Source organism: Gadus macrocephalus, chromosome 22 (genome assembly GCF_031168955.1).
Source record: "Gadus macrocephalus chromosome 22, ASM3116895v1".
NCBI lineage: Eukaryota > Metazoa > Chordata > Actinopteri > Gadiformes > Gadidae > Gadus > Gadus macrocephalus.
Window position 1 is genome coordinate 2,629,970 of NC_082403.1, and position 20,036 is coordinate 2,650,005.

General features: G+C 45.5%; 3 protein-coding genes and 1 long non-coding RNA gene across 8 annotated transcripts in view; 3 read left to right on the top strand and 1 right to left on the bottom strand.

Moving 5' to 3' along the window:
- The window catches only part of LOC132451407 (major histocompatibility complex class I-related gene protein-like), a 79,242-nt gene that overhangs the window by 52,958 nt on the left and 6,248 nt on the right, over positions 1 to 20,036 (top strand). The gene's annotated exons all lie outside the window — the stretch shown is intronic.
- LOC132451383 (uncharacterized) overlaps positions 1 to 20,036 on the top strand; it is an 88,858-nt gene that overhangs the window by 10,132 nt on the left and 58,690 nt on the right.
- LOC132451470 (uncharacterized) lies at positions 2,414 to 5,663 on the bottom strand. 3 transcript variants are annotated; one of them, XR_009524077.1, is made up of 5 exons: positions 4,911 to 5,663; positions 4,328 to 4,399; positions 3,858 to 3,933; positions 3,042 to 3,161; positions 2,414 to 2,892 (listed from the first exon to the last, which is right to left on the bottom strand). It is a non-coding gene; the product is annotated as an uncharacterized LOC132451470 (long non-coding RNA). The 3 variants fall into 3 exon arrangements; XR_009524076.1 differs by having other exon boundaries at positions 2,414 to 2,917; XR_009524075.1 differs by having other exon boundaries at positions 2,414 to 3,161; positions 4,911 to 5,350.
- LOC132451417 (major histocompatibility complex class I-related gene protein-like) overlaps positions 13,752 to 20,036 on the top strand; it is a 42,949-nt gene continuing 36,664 nt past the window's right edge. The window contains exon 1 of one of the 2 annotated variants that reach the window (XM_060043965.1): positions 13,752 to 13,911. In XM_060043965.1, the coding sequence (XP_059899948.1) occupies positions 13,857 to 13,911 (55 nt within the window). In that variant the 5' untranslated portion in view covers positions 13,752 to 13,856. The remainder of the gene's footprint in view (positions 13,912 to 20,036) is intronic. The other variant, XM_060043963.1, reaches the window with a different exon arrangement.

The window sequence follows — 20,036 nt, forward strand, 5'->3', positions numbered from 1 at the left end:
TGATGAGGTGTGTTTTGAGGGCCGTTTTGAATGATGACAGAGTGTCGGCAGTGTGGATTATGTATAGCTGAACATTATGCTGCTAAACGTGGTATTGTGATACCATGTTTAGTGACCTGCAGCTGGACCGCGTCAGCGTGCACTACAACGAGGCCGCCGGTCAGGGGGCGCGCCTTCACCCTCTCACACGCTCACCTATTCACACGCTCACCTATACGCTCACCTATTCACACAATCACCTATTCATACGCTCACCTATTCACACAATCACCTATTCACACGCTCACCTATACGCTCACCTATTCACACACTCACCTATTCACACGCTCACACAATCACCTATTCACACAATCACCTATTAACACGCTCACACAATCACCTATTCACACAATCACCTATTCACACACTCACCTATTCACACGCTCACACAATCACCTATTCACACAATCACCTATTCACACAATCACCTATTCACACGCTCACCTATTCACACGCTCACCTATTCACACGCTCACCTATTCACACGCTCACACACTCACCTATTCACATCCTCCACCATCCAACCTCTCAACCATTCACCCATTCATCCATTCACACTCTCACCCATTCATCTGTTTTGCTAATTCTCTCTGCTGAAGAGTATCTTCCTTGAAATAAGTAGATGGATACACGGCATATAGTTCGACATACATTCCAATGCAGTGGCGGACTCAGACTGTTTGAAGGGCAGGGGCGAAAAAATAAAAAGGGCACATTCTGGACTACATGGGGCCCCACCAGCGGACACAGTGGCTTTTCTAACTTGATGGTGTTTTGTTCCCCCAACGGAGCCTTAAAGGCAGCGCTGCCTGGAAGGTCCTATCCCCTAACCTTAGCAAGCGCTGCCTTGAAGGTCCCATTGGGGCCACTTGTAACATCTCCATGTAGCACTTAAAAGAATAGTTGGGCTCATAATTGAAACGGGGGTCTGGGGGTCCTCCCCCAGGAAAAAATTTGCTTCAAAGACACTGTTTCCCCTTATTCTAGCGACTTTATAAACACCAAAATGAGTTGTTCACATCATTGTGCACTTTCACATTTTAGCCAAAGAAAGGAGGATGCCTTACTGCTTCCATCTTTACTAACATTTAAGTAAAAATTAGACTGGAGACGATTCAATGTGCCGCTACCATACAGTCTTTGACCGCCTGCAGCTAGCTACGGAAACATTTAAGGAAGTTTTCCTTCATGTTGAGCTGATAGCTGACCATTATCGTCTCTCTTGCACGAAACGACCTACACTTGAATGATCTTGAACGCTCAAATATTTATATACATTTTAAACGGATTATGCAAACTGAAAATATTAAGTTTTTCTAACTTGGCATCTAATTGCGCTTTTCCACTATGGGTTCTGACATACTCTTTATCCGCTTTTTGCTTCGTTATCCAGTGGAGATTTAAGTACCACTCGATGTAGCCGTTTGTCATGGCGACGCCACATGAAAGCAACGCCCCGCATTCCCCGTTCGTCAGCTACCAAAGAGAGGAACGTCTGCACCTCAATAGCTAACCACAACATGTTTTTTTCGGTTTGCCATATTCTTGCTCCAGAGGGCACATCATCATCATCAGGGGCAACCTAGGGCACTCATTAATTTTCGTTCACGTGTAAAGGGCAGCCAATAAGGCACTTTCTCTCATTTTCACCACCATAGAGGGCACTTTAGCACACTTTTTCAACCATGGGGGCACCAGACGGGCAGAAGGGCACTAGAAGGGCACCAGACGGGCAGAAGGGCACTATCAGGGCACTAGAAGGGCACTGGAAGGGCACTAGAAGGGCACTAGAAGGACCAGACGGGCAGAAGGGCACTATCAGGGCACTAGAAGGGCACTAGAAAGGCACTGGAAGGGCACTAGAAGGACCAGACGGGCAGAAGGGCACTATCAGGGTACTAGAAGGGCACTAGAAGGGCACTTGAAGGACCCGACGGGCAGAAGGGCACTATCAGGGCACTAGAAGGACCAGACGGGCAGAAGGGGACTATCAGGGCACTAGAAGGACCAGACGGGCAGAAGGGGACTATCAGGGCACTAGAAGGGCACCAGACGGGCAGAAGGGCACTATCAGGGTACTAAAGGGGGCACTAAAAGGGCACCAGACGGGCAGAAGGGTACTATAAGGGCACTCATTAAGGCACGTAATTGAATTTTCTTGTTCTAGAGGGCACATCATCATAACTTATTGTATGAAGGAGCACCCTAGAGGGCACCAAATCATGTTTTGCACGTGAAATGGGCATTTCCAATAAGGCATTTCCTCTCGTTTTCGACACTCTTGAAGTGCACTTTAGCGGGCTTTTTCAACCATTGAGCCACGAGGGGGGGGGGGGGTCGCCCCCCCTGCCCCCCCCCCCCCTGAGTCCGCCACTTTTCCAATGCATCGACCGTGGAGTAGTTCTCCTTGATAAATGACTTCTGGGATTTATTAATGGGTCCCGAGACTGGATGCGTGATGGTTCATTATTTGATGTTATACTCCCCCCTACAGGTCACACTGAAGTACCACATGAGTAGTCACACCGTGTCATAAGAAAAAACCACTAGCGATTCGTCTAACCTTATTAACAGCAGAAGTATTAGAAAACAAATACTAATTTCTGTGTGTGTGTGTGTGTGTGTGTGTGTGTGTGTGTGTGTGTGTGTGTGTGTGTGTGTGTGTGTGTGTGTGTGTGTGTGTGTGTGTGTGTGTGTGTGTGTGTGGTCGTCGTGCCGATGGTCTCACCTGCTTGTCGTGTTGATGGTCTCACCTGGTCGTCGTGGCGATGGTCTCACCTGGTCGGCATGGCGATGGTCTCACCTGCTTGTCGTGGTGATGGTCTCACCTGGTCGTCGTGGCGATGGTCTCACCTGGTCGTCGTGGCGATGGTCTCACCTGGTCGTCGTGGCGTTGGTCTCACCTGGTCGTCGTGGCGATGGTCTCCCCTGGTCGGCATGGCGATGGCTCACCTGGTCGTCGTGGCGACGGTCTCACCTGGTCGTCGTGGCGACGGTCTCACCTGGTCGTCGTGGACGTCCTTCAGGGTGTAGCTGACCACGCTGATGCCCATGTTCACCAGGTCTGACGACGCCACCTTGAACACCTGCTCCGAGAACTTCTGCCGGTCCTTGTAGATCTCCTGCAGGAGGAGGAGGAGCAGGAGGAGGAGTAAGAGCAGGAGGAGGTGGAGGTGGAGCGGAAGGAGGAGGAGGAGGAGCAGGAGGAGGAGGAGGAGGAGCAGGAGGAGTAAGAGCAGGAGGAGGAGGAGGTGGAGCGGAAGAAGGAGGAGGAGGAGGAGGAGTAAGAGGAGGAGGAGGAGCAGGAGGAGGAGGAGGAAGAGCAGGAGGAGGAGGAGGAGGAGGTGGAGCGGAAGGAGGAGGAGGAGGAGCAGCAGGAGGAGGAGGTGAAGCGGAAGGAGGAGCAGGAAGACGAGGAGGAACAGGAGGAGGAGGAGGATGGGGGAATGAGGAGGAGGAGGAAGAGGATCAGGGGAAGAGGAGGAGCAGCAGCAGGAGGAGAATAAGGAATAGGGGGAGTGGGGGAGAAGGAGGGGGATGGGGAGGACGAGGAGGAATAGGAGGAGGAAGAGGAAGGTTACCAGGCCTGTCAGAAGTCAGTCAAACAACTATTGAGGCCTGAGAACATTTTCAGAAAGATGGAAGATAACAAAGAAAAAAGAGCGAAGGATGGATGGTGAATAAATAGAGAAAAAGAGAGAGAGAGAGAGAGAGAGAGAGAGAGAGAGAGAGAGAGAGAGAGAGAGAGAGGGAGAGGGAGAGGGAGAGGGAGAGGGAGAGAGAGAGACCGTGGCGTGGTATAACGGGTGGCTCTCTACCTCTGGAGCTTCTGGACACAGGGGAAGATGAAGACGCGTCCCCCAGCAATCATCAGGGGGGGGGAGCGGCAGAACCCTGGAGGGAGAACCGCGGCTCAGAACACGGAACCCAGAACACGGAACCCAGAACAAGGGGGATCCTGGTGACTCTAAGATCCATGATGCATTGCGACCCCTCTAGACCCCCCCCCCCCCCCCCTGGCCACAAAGAACCCTTAAAACGTAAAAGGGACTCAAACATCTGGAACTGACACATACATGTACATTTCTATAATTATTTTAATGCTACATATTTCATTGCTAATATTGTCCCTGGGATTAATAAAGTAGGCATATCATATCTCGTTGTAACATGCCGTGTAATTAATAAGAACTAGTAATTTATTATGTCATATCTATTAGTAACAATATAATGTAGGTAAGCTAGCAGAATGACGAAGACCCAAAGATACAAATGAAACTGAACTCACCAGACACCACCATCGCCTCATTGGGTCCACAGGTGTAAAACATGCCGGCGGATTCTCCCGTAGACCAACGAACTAAACAACAACAAACACAACCACATCAACAAAGACCACAACAGAAGTGTCTCCCTTTAAACGGCCACTCTCTGTCCTCTCGTCTCTATCAGGGTCGGGCCGACAGTGACTCGTCCATCTGGAGAGCCCTTCCCAGGATGCCAGAAGCGAGCGGCTTGCCCCTCTTCTGGCATCCTGGGAAGGGCTTTTTGTGCGTGTGCGTGTGCGTGTGTGTGTCTGATATTGGCTTGCCGCAAGCAAAAACACAAACGCACACACACACACGCGCGCGCGCGCGCGATCCATACTTGACTAATCAGATTTCCATCCAGGAAAAATACCCACGTCACATGCCAACCTCCAAGACCAAATACTACATCAAGATACACGACATGGATCACGATGAAGAAAAATACGGTGAAAGGTTAATCGAACCGGTCGGCTGTTTTCAACGTGTCAATGAATGTGGCAGCAATGGTTTTCGCATTTCAAAAATCATGCACATAGACGCATAATAAATAAATATACTTACCGATTAGGTTCAAGACTTGTCCTCTCGAATGTTCAAATACTTTCAAACGTCTAGATACTGGGCGAGTTGGATGTTTGATGTTTGATCCGTATCTTGTATATTCAGATGAAAGTCTCTGGTTGTGCACAGCGTCATCAGCAGCAGCTCAGCTAATACATCCCTTGCAGACTGTAATAACCCGCTTTGTTGCCTCCTATTGGTTAAGTACGGATCTTTAACACGCACTATCGCCCCCTATTGGTTCAGTAAGGATCTTTAACACGGTCTGTCGCCCCCCTATTGGTTTATCACGGATCTTCACCCCCTTTCGGTTTAGTACTGATATTCACCTCGGGAGAGGATGGAACTCCACACAGGTCGTACAAAATCACTCTGCCGCCCTCTTGCGGTTTGATGTTGAACTCGCATTTCCAATAAACCGGACCACAAATAGAATTTGCTGTTGTGAATTGTCATTTATGTTCTTTGTGATAATACAATTTTTTTAATGGTCTGCTTCCAAAGCCATGGTTTTTACTTTGTGTTGTACAAAAATAAAAAGTTATAATTTTTGAACTGACACTGAAACATTAGTGGTCGACATTGTTGGATCTATTCTGTTGTTTTTATTTCATCTTACGATGTCTTTCGAACGTATTGAAAACGCTCGTAGCTAACGAGGACTCCAGGGTACGCATAGGATGCTAAGAGCATCGTTAGCCTACTATAGCCTCAGTGGCGTCACCAGCGGACATTCCTAGTATTGGATCCGTTTTATTAAAACACATCCAATACCACAGAATGCCCAGATGCAGAGACAAATGATCAAAACATCACTACACGAACATCGGGAAGGTCGCGCCAACCACCTGAGCGCTTCCAGTATAGCCAGATGGGGAAACCCTTAATCCACTTTGCACAAAGTCTCTTAGAGAGGTTTAATAAAGTCACTGATGCCATCGGTGACTACGACATCTCCCCTGTAGTCTACCGATAAGAGCATGAAGGGACTCATGCAGAGTCAAGGGGGGAGGGTGTAACCCATATGGAATATAGGGCTACTAAACCCTCTATTATTTAAAGATGCAATTGCATGAGTTCTCCAGTAGGGAGCGCTCAACATAATTCCAGTTACAGGAAATTACACGTGAGCAGCACCCCGTTTCCAGGGGGTCACCTTGAACCGTAACACTGGACAGACGGCAGGTATTCAGCACAACAGAGAATCTCCCGGTATGAAACGCCATAAATTAATATTACCACCGTGGTTAATTCAGACATAAGTATTTCGATGGCATTAATAAGTTTTATTAGGACCTGAATAAAGAAAATACAAGATAACTAACGTGAATTATATTGTTCATATTGTTATATTGTTTTTTTTGTTTGATCCAAGGAAGATTGAATCTACGATGGCGAGCTTTGCCCAATAGAACTGTGGATGGTTTGGATACGGCGTGGCCAACCGTGAACACCGCCATGGACGATTGTGAAGATCCATTCATTACAGATAAGACAACAGATACACATACACACTAACCTACCCGGGTAGTTAGCCTGCCTCCGCCCGCCTAAGTACTTCCGCTCAATTTGAATTTCCCTTCAGTACTAGGTCTGGACCTGCTGTATTTAATTTGGTTTTCTGGGGCCGCCACGGCGGCGCCCAATCAGCGAACAGAGGGCGTGTCTGAGAACAATGACGATAAAGTCGTACGCCAGTTTGAGTTGTTGTTGTAGGTCGGTAGTTGATTTACAATGTGCAATTTTTCCCTGATAAATTAAATTCGACAAACAAAACCTGCAGCTGTCGTTGACGGACATTTTCGTGCAGACGCGCAAGGTGTTTGGTTTGTGTACAACCTGCGCGTGATTCCCGGCGCATGACATACGTCGCAACCAAACGTTAGCGATTGGTTATGGCAGATCCAGAGTGGCACTGGGCATATCCAATCATTTTAAACTTCAACAGACACCCGCCTTCAAGTGAGTTAACGTTTGTCAATTGATTAGGTCCAGACTCTCTGTACAAATGAAATGAAATGAAGTGAAGTACGAGAGTCTGGTAGAACCAGGCTACCGGGTAGTAGTAAGAGAAACTGAAACACACATATCCGGATATCCCCCCCCTGAACTAGACATTCCTTGACCGAACAACTCCTTTCCCAAGGAGTGCTGTAGCTGGGGAATCCAGCTACAAATGACTTATTCTTTTGATTTTGTTTGTTATTTTCAAAAGCTTTATTTTGTATCAAATGTCAATGTTTTATGATGGAAGGCATTAAAATTGCTCATCTATTCAACCAACACTGGCAGGTTGGAATTGATACAGGAAAATGATCAGACCAGAACGAGTGAAATTCAAAGTACAATAAAAAGCAGCCAGGGTAAATGCAGACCGACCATTTACAGTGTTTCAACAATAAGAGAATAAAATACAAAACAATTATCACGGAAAATAAATCTATGGCATTAGGACCAATTATTGTGAATTAGGAGGGAAGTTCAAAATACAATAAAAAGCAATGAGAGTAAATGCAGACTGACCAAGGTAGTGTATGCAAGGCATTGTTAATGAAAAAAAAGTATATATATACACACATAAAAATATCAATATCTGTATAGGATTAAAACCCTGAAAGAGGACTGTTTTGCATAGCTTTTTTCTCGTGCTTCCTTTCGGAAGTTCAAGAGAGGCGTGTTTGGTAATGTCTTGCAACCTTATCTTATGAAACACAGACACAACTAATGATAACAAGTCAGAATGGTGGTTGTCGATGCCAAACTGTGTTCCCCAAGCAGAAATACATCCTCTGTTCCATCACCCCTCGGACTTTATGCTGCTCCCTGGCTCCCCATCCACACTTCAAGATGGCGGCCGCATTTCTCGCGTCCCAGCAGCCAATGCTGCGTCTATGTATAGGATGTCTATGCCTTTCACGCCGTCCCTGCCTCCCTGTGTCAAGCGTTTGAGTCCCCTAGTCCTGTCACTGTAACACTTTAGGATCTTTAGAAAACCAGCTCCAAAACAAACACCACAACTTTACCTTGTATTGCACGCAAAAAAGACAGTGCATAGCATAAATGGGAGACCAGATTAATGCAGCAATGTAATCAAGTGTTTAATTTACGATAAAATGACCAACGTGGTACAAATAAGAAAATACATCTCGTTACGGATGCAGCCAGCGTATTTGTTTGTCGAGTCGTACGGTTAGTAATTCAAGTCATTACAAAACGGTGGGCATAACAATAACATAACCACATCTTCTCTCTCTCTCTCAACCCCCGACTGAAAGACAAGCAGGCACATAAATCACACTTCCTGATTGGGTCAGATTGCAGACACGTGTCAGCAATCAGACCCCAGCAGACCCGGTGCTCCATACTCCCCCTGCAGGCCAGACGCCGCCCCACCTCCACAGTGCGCTTTATAAAAATGTGCCTTATGAATGCATTTGACTTGTTGAGCATTTTACAGTGGTGTGTGTGTGTGTGTGTGTGTGTGTGTGTGTGTGTGTGTGTGTGTGTGTGTGTGTGTGTGTGTGTGTGTGTGTGTGTGTGTGTGTGTGTGTGTGTGTGTGTGTGTGTGTGTGTGTGTGTGTGTGTGTGTGAGATCCACAGCCCTGACCAGCGTTAGTGTGGGTAGAGTATATATTTCTTATGATCTTCCTCCACTAGCGTCCTGATACACAAGTGTGTGTGTGCCTGTCGTACGGACTGACTGACTGACTGACTGTCTGACTGACTGTCTGACAGTGAGTAGGTGTGCGTTGCACTCTCTGTAAGGCTTTGGTCTTCATGAAGTGTCAACCAACCAACTCGGAATTTGAGAACAAGGAAATAAACAAATACATTAATTAAATATAATAAGCATCTTGATTCCACCTATTTCCTGTATGGGGACACCGAATCAACATGTTGAGGATGATTGAGAACAAATCTGTCAATAATGGGAAAGAATTACCAAATGGGGAACGACTTCACGTGACAAATGAAGAAAGAGGGAACAGAAATTGTTTGCTTTGCAATTTTTGCAGTCTCTTACGCATTTGGGGAACCACCTAAACCCAGTTCTAAGAATTCATATCATTGCATATGCAAGGACACTGAAACAACTGACACTGAAACATTAGTGGTCGACATTGTTGGATCTATTCTGTTGTTTTTATTTCATCTTACGATGTCTTTCGAACGTATTGAAAACGCTCGTAGCTAACGAGGACTCCAGGGTACGCATAGGATGCTAAGAGCATCGTTAGCCTACTATAGCCTCAGTGGCGTCACCAGCGGACATTCCTAGTATTGGATCCGTTTTATTAAAACACATCCAATACCACAGAATGCCCAGATGCAGAGACAAATGATCAAAACATCACTACACGAACATCGGGAAGGTCGCGCCAACCACCTGAGCGCTTCCAGTATAGCCAGATGGGGAAACCCTTAATCCACTTTGCACAAAGTCTCTTAGAGAGGTTTAATAAAGTCACTGATGCCATCGGTGACTACGACATCTCCCCTGTAGTCTACCGATAAGAGCATGAAGGGACTCATGCAGAGTCAAGGGGGGAGGGTGTAACCCATATGGAATATAGGGCTACTAAACCCTCTATTATTTAAAGATGCAATTGCATGAGTTCTCCAGTAGGGAGCGCTCAACATAATTCCAGTTACAGGAAATTACACGTGAGCAGCACCCCGTTTCCAGGGGGTCACCTTGAACCGTAACACTGGACAGACGGCAGGTATTCAGCACAACAGAGAATCTCCCGGTATGAAACGCCATAAATGAATATTACCACCGTGGTTAATTCAGACATAAGTATTTCGATGGCATTAATAAGTTTTATTAGGACCTGAATAAAGAAAATACAAGATAACTAACGTGAATTATATTGTTCATATTGTTATATTGTTTTTTTTGTTTGATCCAAGGAAGATTGAATCTACGATGGCGAGCTTTGCCCAATAGAACTGTGGATGGTTTGGATACGGCGTGGCCAACCGTGAACACCGCCATGGACGATTGTGAAGATCCATTCATTACAGATAAGACAACAGATACACATACACACTAACCTACCCGGGTAGTTAGCCTGCCTCCGCCCGCCTAAGTACTTCCGCTCAATTTGAATTTCCCTTCAGTACTAGGTCTGGACCTGCTGTATTAAATTTGGTTTTCTGGGGCCGCCATGGCGGCACACAATCAGCGAACAGAGGGCGTGTCTGAGAACAATGACGATAAAGTCGTACGCCAGTTTGAGTTGTTGTTGTAGGTCGGTAGTTGATTTACAATGTGCAATTTTTCCCTGATAAATTAAATTCGACAAACAAAACCTGCAGCTGTCGTTGACGGACATTTTCGTGCAGACGCGCAAGGTGTTTGGTTTGTGTACAACCTGCGCGTGATTCCCGGCGCATGACATACGTCGCAACCAAACGTTAGCGATTGGTTATGGCAGATCCAGAGTGGCACTGGGCATATCCAATCATTTTAAACTTCAACAGACACCCGCCTTCAAGTGAGTTAACGTTTGTCAATTGATTAGGTCCAGACTCTGTACAAATGAAATGAAATGAAGTGAAGTACGAGAGTCTGGTAGAACCAGGCTACCGGGTAGTAGTAAGAGAAACTGAAACACACATATCCGGATATCCCCCCCCTGAACTAGACATTCCTTGACCGAACAACTCCTTTCCCAAGGAGTGCTGTAGCTGGGGAATCCAGCTACAAATGACTTATTCTTTTGATTTTGTTTGTTATTTTCAAAAGCTTTATTTTGTATCAAATGTCAATGTTTTATGATGGAAGGCATTAAAATTGCTCATCTATTCAACCAACACTGGCAGGTTGGAATTGATACAGGAAAATGATCAGACCAGAACGAGTGAAATTCAAAGTACAATAAAAAGCAGCCAGGGTAAATGCAGACCGACCATTTACAGTGTTTCAACAATAAAATACAAAACAATTATCACGGAAAATAAATCTATGGCATTAGGACCAATTATTGTGAATTAGGAGGGAAGTTCAAAATACAATAAAAAGCAATGAGAGTAAATGCAGACTGACCAAGGTAGTGTATGCAAGGCATTGTTAATGAAAAAAAAGTATATATATACACACATAAAAATATCAATATCTGTATAGGATTAAAACCCTGAAAGAGGACTGTTTTGCATAGCTTTTTTCTCGTGCTTCCTTTCGGAAGTTCAAGAGAGGCGTGTTTGGTAATGTCTTGCAACCTTATCTTATGAAACACAGACACAACTAATGATAACAAGTCAGAATGGTGGTTGTCGATGCCAAACTGTGTTCCCCAAGCACATACATCCTCTGTTCCATCACCCCTCGGACTTTATGCTGCTCCCTGGCTCCCCATCCACACTTCAAGATGGCGGCCGCATTTCTCGCGTCCCAGCAGCCAATGCTGCGTCTATGTATAGGATGTCTATGCCTTTCACGCCGTCCCTGCCTCCCTGTGTCAAGCGTTTGAGTCCCCTAGTCCTGTCACTGTAACACTTTAGGATCTTTAGAAAACCAGCTCCAAAACAAACACCACAACTTTACCTTGTATTGCACGCAAAAAAGACAGTGCATAGCATAAATGGGAGACCAGATTAATGCAGCAATGTAATCAAGTGTTTAATTTACGATAAAATGACCAACGTGGTACAAATAAGAAAATACATCTCGTTACGGATGCAGCCAGCGTATTTGTTTGTCGAGTCGTACGGTTAGTAATTCAAGTCATTACAAAACGGTGGGCATAACAATAACATAACCACATCTTCTCTCTCTCTCTCAACCCCCGACTGAAAGACAAGCAGGCACATAAATCACACTTCCTGATTGGGTCAGATAGCAGACACGTGTCAGCAATCAGACCCCAGCAGACCCGGTGCTCCATACTCCCCCTGCAGGCCAGACGCCGCCCCACCTCCACAGTGCGCTTTATAAAAATGTGCCTTATGAATGCATTTGACTTGTTGAGCATTTTACAGTGCTGTGTGTGTGTGTGTGTGTGTGTGTGTGTGTGTGTGTGTGTGTGTGTGTGTGTGTGTGTGTGTGTGTGTGTGTGTGTGTGTGTGTGTGTGTGTGTGTGTGTGTGTGAGATCCACAGCCATGACCAGCGTTAGTGTGGGTAGAGTATATATTTCTTATGATCTTCCTCCACTAGCGTCCTGATACACAAGTGTGTGTGTGCCTGTCGTACTGACTGACTGACTGACTGACTGACTGACTGTCTGACAGTGAGTAGGTGTGCGTTGCACTCTGTAAGGCTTTGGTCTTCATGAAGTGCCAACCAACCAACTCGGAATTTGAGAACAAGGAAATAAACAAATACATTAATTAAATATAATAAGCATCTTGATTCCACCTATTTCCTGTATGGGGACACCGAATCAACATGTTGAGGATGATTGAGAACAAATCTGTCAATAATGGGAAAGAATTACCAAATGGGGAACGACTTCACGTGACAAATAAAGAAAGAGGGAACAGAAATTGTTTGCTTTGCAATTTTTGCAGTCTCTTACGCATTTGGGGAACCACCTAAACCCAGTTCTAAGAATTCATATCATTGCATATGCAAGGGCTTTCATCAGTGAGCCGTGAGCTAAATCACCCTTTTGGTCCCTTATTCACCAAAAGATAGTAACTTAACTGACATTTATTGATTTAAATGGAGGGCACTCTGGGTTAGATGTTGGGCTGACAACCTGCCTGGAGTTTTGGTTTGGATTGTGGGGATTCACCATGCTCTCAATCATGGTGAGGTTCATTATGGACCATTCTTCCTAGAAGGATATGCCCAGAGTACACACACAGTCTACGAATTTGCAGGTTGTTTTTATCATTGTTATGAACATTGCTACAACACGGGTCATCTGAACCCTGTCACAAAGATCAGCTATTGTGTACTCCGTATGCTTTCCGATGATTGGATGCAATTCCGTGAAAATGTATGCCCTGAGCTAGACGTTGTCCGCTGGCGTGAAGGCGCCTGTGTCACCCAATGGAGTGGGGGTTTTGGAGCTGAGTTATGCCGCATGGAGCCAAACTACTGTCTGCCCGTTGGTTTGAACCTGTACGACTCCGTACATGCCTGTATGGACCGTCTCAGTGTCATTACGAAACCCATTATGACGATATATGTGTTGTGTGGGGTAGATCCCTTCCAGTTACTTTTTGAAACTATTTTAAAAAACACAACGGGTTTATCAGTGGCACCTGAACAAATCGTAGGGAACAAGCTGATTTATTTTTTATTTATTTTTTCGCATACACGTCACAAACACACACCTCAACAACACTTACGTACAAACACTGAACTATATCTATCCAAACATTATATAGATAAAGATTAGATATAGCTAAACACTATGCTGGATATAATGTATATCTGAACATTCTATTTTTCTGAACATTATTTATAACATTATGTATAGCTGAACATTATACAGCTGACTATGATGTTGTCAGAACAATTATTTCAGGGTCACACGAAGCTTGATCGCAGTTACAGTGTGTTTGTGCGTGTGTGTACGTGTGTGTGCGTGTGTTTGGTGTTTGGTGTGTCTGTGTGTGGGTGTGTGTTAAATTAGTTTCACTTTGAAGTTCTCCTGAAAACGATTGACAGTCTCACACACACACACACACACACACACACACACACACACACACACACACACACACACACACACACACACACACACACACACGCACGCCAATAAAAACACACAAACACACACTAACAAACATGTGTTTAGTTTGTTTCACTTTGAAGTTCTCCTGGAAACCAATGACGTCTCAGCCGTATTGAATTCCTATTGGTCCAGACCGGGCTCTCCCTCGTGATCCGTCTCTTGTTCGCATGTTTCCTGTTCAGTGCGTCTGATGCTCGAGTCGGAGTCACGTCTCTGTGGATAATCTCATCGAGCTGTTCTTCTGAATACATCGATATGAAGGCGCTAACGGGGCTGCTGCTGTTGGTCTTTGGTCACGGTGTGTCCTCAGGTAAGACTGACTCAAGTTTTCACTTTTCAAAACTATCTTTCCAAAAGGTTGGTTTATGGTCCCTGAAACGATGCTTAGATTCCCTAAGATTCCCTTTTGAGCCGCTTGGGTAACTTCATCTCATAACCCTTTTCCTAACCCTTTATTTTATTCTCGCGTTTAGACTTGTCTTGCCTCGTCTCTGCTTGGTATGCGGCCAAGCGGCCGCATACCAAGCAGAGGCATACCTATGCCTCTATGTTAAAACTGCCACTGACTTTAAGTCTACTTTGAATCCTAAGTATTATATTAACACTCAGAAATATCTTATTAACTTTTCAACGTTCTTTGAGAATCATCACTCATGCGCACAAACGCATATACACACGCAAGGGGCCATAGGACAGGGGGCGGGGCCAAAGGACAGGGGGAGCCATAGAGCAGGGGGAGGGGCCATGGGCCTTTCTGTCTAGAGCAGGGGTCTCAAACTCAATTTACCTGGGGGCCGCTGGAGGCAGATTCTGGGTGAGGCTGGGCCGCATCAAGTTTTCCACAAAAAAGTACAAATATCCAGTCTTCTCAAGCTTTACTATTAACAGTTCTGTAACATGAATGCTTTTTTGAACATGAATGGCTCTTTTGAACTTGAACGACTTTAAAACATGAACCTTCTTCAGAACATGAAGTGTCCTTCTGAACATATGGCTTTTCTTGCCTATACTCCTTACTGCCAGAGACCTGGCAGCGCTTCCTCTCACACAGCTCCTGCAGGGCCCATGCAGGGCTTTATATATATATTTTTTTATAAAGCTTGCTGCGCCCAACAACCTTGCGAAGACGGGGTGAAATGTGCAGAAGCATTTTTCACCGCAAACGTTGGTGTGTGTGTGTTAGGGCTTTGACTTTTGCCCAAAAATCATATTCGAAGTTCGTTTGTTTATTAATATTAATATTCGAATATATTCGAATATTTATTAATAATATTTTGACCATTAAATGCCTTCAATAAGACCTGGATTGGGCTTTGCGAGGTTTGTTTACCGGCGTTGCTATGGTTACCGGTCTTGCGTGTTCCAACGATTTATTAGGTTTCTAATAAATCGCTGTCTAATCAATACTTCATTCACTGCCTCTTCCGTGGTCATTACAATATTATGAATAGACTGTGTCGGGTTCTCCGACGTCTCTCCCTCTTGGCCTGCCCATAACAAGATCGAAATACATCAGAGGAGTCACACAGGAGAGAACCCGGTCAGGTGCATGGTGTTAGGAAAGAGATACACACAGAAAGGGCGTATCTCCAGCGCACACAGACTTGGGAGAAGCCATACCGTTGGCCTAGCACATTTCACCTCCGTCTTATGCAAGGTTTTTGTGCGCAGCAAGTTTTATAAATGAGGCCAACGGGCAAGCGCAGCGACTCGGCAAAAAAAAAAAAAAAGAAAAAAAAAAGAAATTAAAACGTGCGGGCCGCACTAACACTTAACTTTGATATCAAGTAGGGGGCCACAAAATATCGTCCCGCGGGCCGCGAGTTTGAGACCCCTGGTCTAGAGGGATGAACAATATTAACCTGTCTGTCGTAACCAGTGTTGTATAGTAGCGAAGTAGAAATACTTCGTTACTGTACTTAAGTCGTTTTTTTGGATATTTGTACTTTACTTTACTACTTATATTTCTCTGTACTTTTACTTTTACTTCGCTACATTTTGCGAAGAAAACGGATACTTTTACTCCACTACATTTCCCTTGAAACCTTCTTTACTCGTTACAAAATCAACTCATCTTTAGAAAAAAAAAAAAGAATCATGAGAGATATGAGGATAACGTCGGGGACTGTGGTAGAACACAGACTGCGAGCCTGTTTGGCGAATCAGCTGTCCCAGCGCACGTTCGCAAAGCCCCCTTGCTTAGTTACCGTTGCTACGTCGATCAAAACTCCTACGACTGTCAACACACAAATGCATGGCTAGGACGAGGGCAAGGGCTATCAAAATTCTACTATTTGTATCAGGCTGGTTTGTACACGCAGTATTACAACACTATCTTATACACTTCAATACGCTGTATATGTGCCATTTTTGCTACAAAGCTAATTTAAATACCCTTTTTGGGCAGGGACTTAAGTTTTCCGAAAATCCGCGATCCTGGATGACACCAAAATCAATATTAAGTAACGTGTACCAGCGCTTGCGGGATAATAGGTCGGGCTATGATATCTGTCAGTGTCAGTGATTTTTTTTTGGAGTAACTCCGCGACAGCATCCAGATCATGGCAAAATGGACTGCAATATGCAGTGGAAGGATGTTTTCAAAAAAGATCAACAACGAAGGGGAAACAACAATAATCAAAGCAAAATCATACAGGTCTCAATCAAAATATTAGAAACTTCACGACCTCAAAATAAATACCACCAGCACAACATTTTAAACTAGTAAGGTTCTTTCACCGTTGGGTAATATTTGTATATAATATTTCAAGCTAGCTAATAACCTATAAAGATTATTTATTCTTATTCCATCTCTGGCGAGGTATCTATCTAGCCAGTTAGTGCTAAGGCATGATTGGACGAGGGCAGTTATAGGGAGGAGTTTCGATAACGGTTACTTGTACTTTTACTTTCAGTACTTAAGTACATTTAATATCAGAAAAGTACTTTTGATACTTAAGTACAGTAAAGATCAGATACTTTAATACTTTTACTTAAGTACTATTCTAAAAGGTGACTTTTACTTTTACTTAAGTAATTTTCCAGTAAGGTATCTGTACTTTTACTTAAGTATGGCTTTTGAGTACTTTATACACCACTGGTCGTAACCTGTCTGTATGTCTATAGTGATGTACAGCTGTCAGTCTGTCTGTACAGCAGGGGTGGGCAATTATTTTTCCCAGGGGGCCAAATGAGCAACTGAAAATATTTTGGAGGGCCTGGCCAAAATGCCGAACTCAATTATGCATAATATACATTTTATTTCTATATAAAAAGCAGTAAATGGCATTGTTTTGACCGCTGGTAAGAGTGTATGTTATTATTAGGCAATTAAAAGGTGTGCTTAGCTAGAAATAGAATTTCCAAACTGATAAACAAAATGTGAAACATTTGACAAATTTTCAGTCACATTAATAACAAAGGGCATTTTGAGTTTCATATACTATTAAAACAAGGTTTTTTTGTGTCACTGAACTGTGTAACTGTAAAGAAAAGTGTCCCATTGCACTTATTATCTTTCCACATTTTAGTGTTCTTCAGTTCTTTTTTTTTCATTCAGTGTGAGAAATCCAGTCTCTGTTGAGCTTTAACAAGTCCATCAAAGTCAGGTTGAATGTCTGAGGTGGAGATGCGAAGCACAGCTGACAGATGTTCATCAGTGAGAGAGGATCTGTACCTGGATTTGGTAAACTTCATGACTGAGAATGTCTGTTCACATATGTAGGTGGATCCAAAGAGAACCAACATCTTCTGAGCATGTCTCCTCATGTGTGGAAAGTTCTCCTCCTTGAGAGCAGAGTTGAACTCTAGCAGTGATGCTGACTTGAAGTGCTCTTTCAGTAATGAATCAGACTGCAGGTCAATGAGTTCAAGCTGAACATCAGTGGGTGCGCTATCAACACTGCAGGTAAAGGGAGAGGAAACCAGCTGCATTTCATCCTCAACCTTTTTGAAATCTTTAAAAACGCCGTACTGCAGTACTCCTAACATGGATGAGTACCTGTGCCGGTGATCAGCTGATGGTTTGACTTCTTGCAGGGTTTTCATGTGTTCGAGATTGTTGCTGCCTAGTTGCCTTGAAATTAATTGCAACTTTGTCATGAAGGCTTTCACATGGCTATGCATTTCATGAGCAAAAAGGCCCTTGCCCTACAGTTGTGTGTTCAGTTTATTCATCATTGCAGTCACATCAACAGCAAATGTTAAACCTGCCATCCAGTCCTTATCAGACAGCTCTGGGATGGTTTTGCCTTTCATCATACAAAACTCTTTTATCTCTGATTTCAGATCCCAAAACCTTTTCAGCACGTTGCCCAGGCTGAGCCATCTGACAGCTGTGTGGTACCTGACATCACCAAGTTCGCTCTCTTGCTCCTCCAATAGTGAAACAAACTGCCTGTGATTTAATGCTCGCGCTCTGATGAAAATAACTGTTGTAGCAACAACATCAATCACATTGCTAAATTTTAGCACTGACTTGCACAATGCTTGCTGATGAATAATACAATGTATAAACACCAATTTCTGCTCTGCATTGAGTTCACTCACTTTATCTTGCATTCTTTTCAAAAGCCCAACATTTTTCCCTGTCAAATTCGGACATCCATCCGTAGTGACAACTGCCAGTCTGTCCCATTTGAGTCCCAGTTTGTCCATGCATGCGTTTACCTCGGTGAACCGATCACTCCCCGTTGTGGTTCCTTTCATTGGCCGCACTGCTGCCAGCTCCTCCGTAAGCTTGAAGTCGCGCGTTATCCCCCGGAGAAATATGAGCAGCTGGGCTGTGTCACGGACGTCACAGTTCTCATCCAAAGCCAAAGAAAAAAAGTCTAAGCTTCCCACTTCACTTTGCAGCTGAAACTCCAGATTCTCTGCAATGTCCTCCACCCTTCTCGTCACGGTGCGGCGGGAGAGCGGGATGTTTTCAAACACTTATTTTTTCTCTAGGCAAAGTAAATAAGAACAACTTTCCATTTGTTCACTTTCTTTAATGAAAGATAGCAGTGAAATGACAATAACCAAACATGTCATGAGCAGCTAAAGGTGCTGGTATGTTTACATCTAAATAGTCATTAACTTCCGGTTCCGTTATGTGTAACAACATAGAGGTCCGTAGTGCAATATTCCCTATCTCCCCCTGAGCCTTTAACACTCTTAACACAAAGGCTGATTAAAACAACAAAACAGCACCAAACGAATGGTTGGACGACCTATGCGCCACAAAAACGAGCGGAAGGCCCAACATGAACACAATGCCCACAGAACCCATCAAAGACTACCCCATAGCAAAGTCCTTATGCCAGGCAGGCACACCGGCCCTCCTGGTGGACCGGCGCAAGTCTGTCGCCGGCGGCACATCGGGTGGCGGTGGGAGAGGGGCCATAGGGGCCACCAAGCCCGACGGTGGCGTACGAAGGACGCCATGGGCCGGCACCACTGGCACGATAGGGGTGGGCTGCATCCCGCGCCGGGGAGAGCCTGCAGGTGGCAGTGCCGGTGGTGGAGCGGGCCCTGACTCCGTCACAGGCCTCACCGGGCCGCTCACAAGACCAGGCAGCCGCGGTGTTGCACTAAGTGCTGGTACAGCGACACGAGACGCCAGATCGTCATAGATCGATCGAGGCAGGGGCCGGTCGCTGTGGACCGGGTAGAACTTGCGCAGGAATCTTCGGTTCCGATTTGAGATCCTGCCCGACCCGTCAATCTTGATCACGTACTGATCGTGCTGGCGCACCTCAACAACACTGCCCGTCCTGTCCCACTTGTTAGGGTGAGGTCCCGTCTGGTTCTGTATGCGGACAAAGTCCCCCCCCTCGAGAGGAGGGAGGCGTTTGGTGTGCTCCGCCCAAGCGTCAGCTGTGCGGATGTGGCGTTTGCGGAGGGCCTCCTCCCTTGCCGTCAGCGTCTCACGCCATGTTACGTGCGGCCTGTACCTCCCAGGTGGAATCGGGATGAAGTCGGATGGGCCGGCCGAAGACACACATCGCCGGGGATAGCTTTGTGTCAGGGTCCGGCGTATTACGGTACTGGAGTATCGCCCTCTGCACAGCGTCTGTGTCGAGTTCGCCTTTCGGGCCTGTATTGTCAGTGATGAGCCGCTTCATCGTCTTCACCCCGATCTCTGCGCGGCAGTTGCTGTGGGGGAAGGCCACCGATGAGAGGCGGTGGTGTACGCCCCATCTGTGAAGGAAAGACCTGGTCTCGGCGGAGGTGAACTCTGGCCCCCCGTCCGATGCAAGCTCCTCCGGAGTCCCGTACGTGGCAAAGGCACGGCGTAGGTGGCATATGAGGTCTGCGGCGCCACCCGTCGCCCTCGAGATGATTGGCCAATTCGAGTAGCGGTCAACTATCACAAGATAGTGCACACCCCTGTGCATGAAAAAGTCTGAACACACAGCCTGGAAGGGGTAAATGGCCATGACAGGCGGGGTCGGC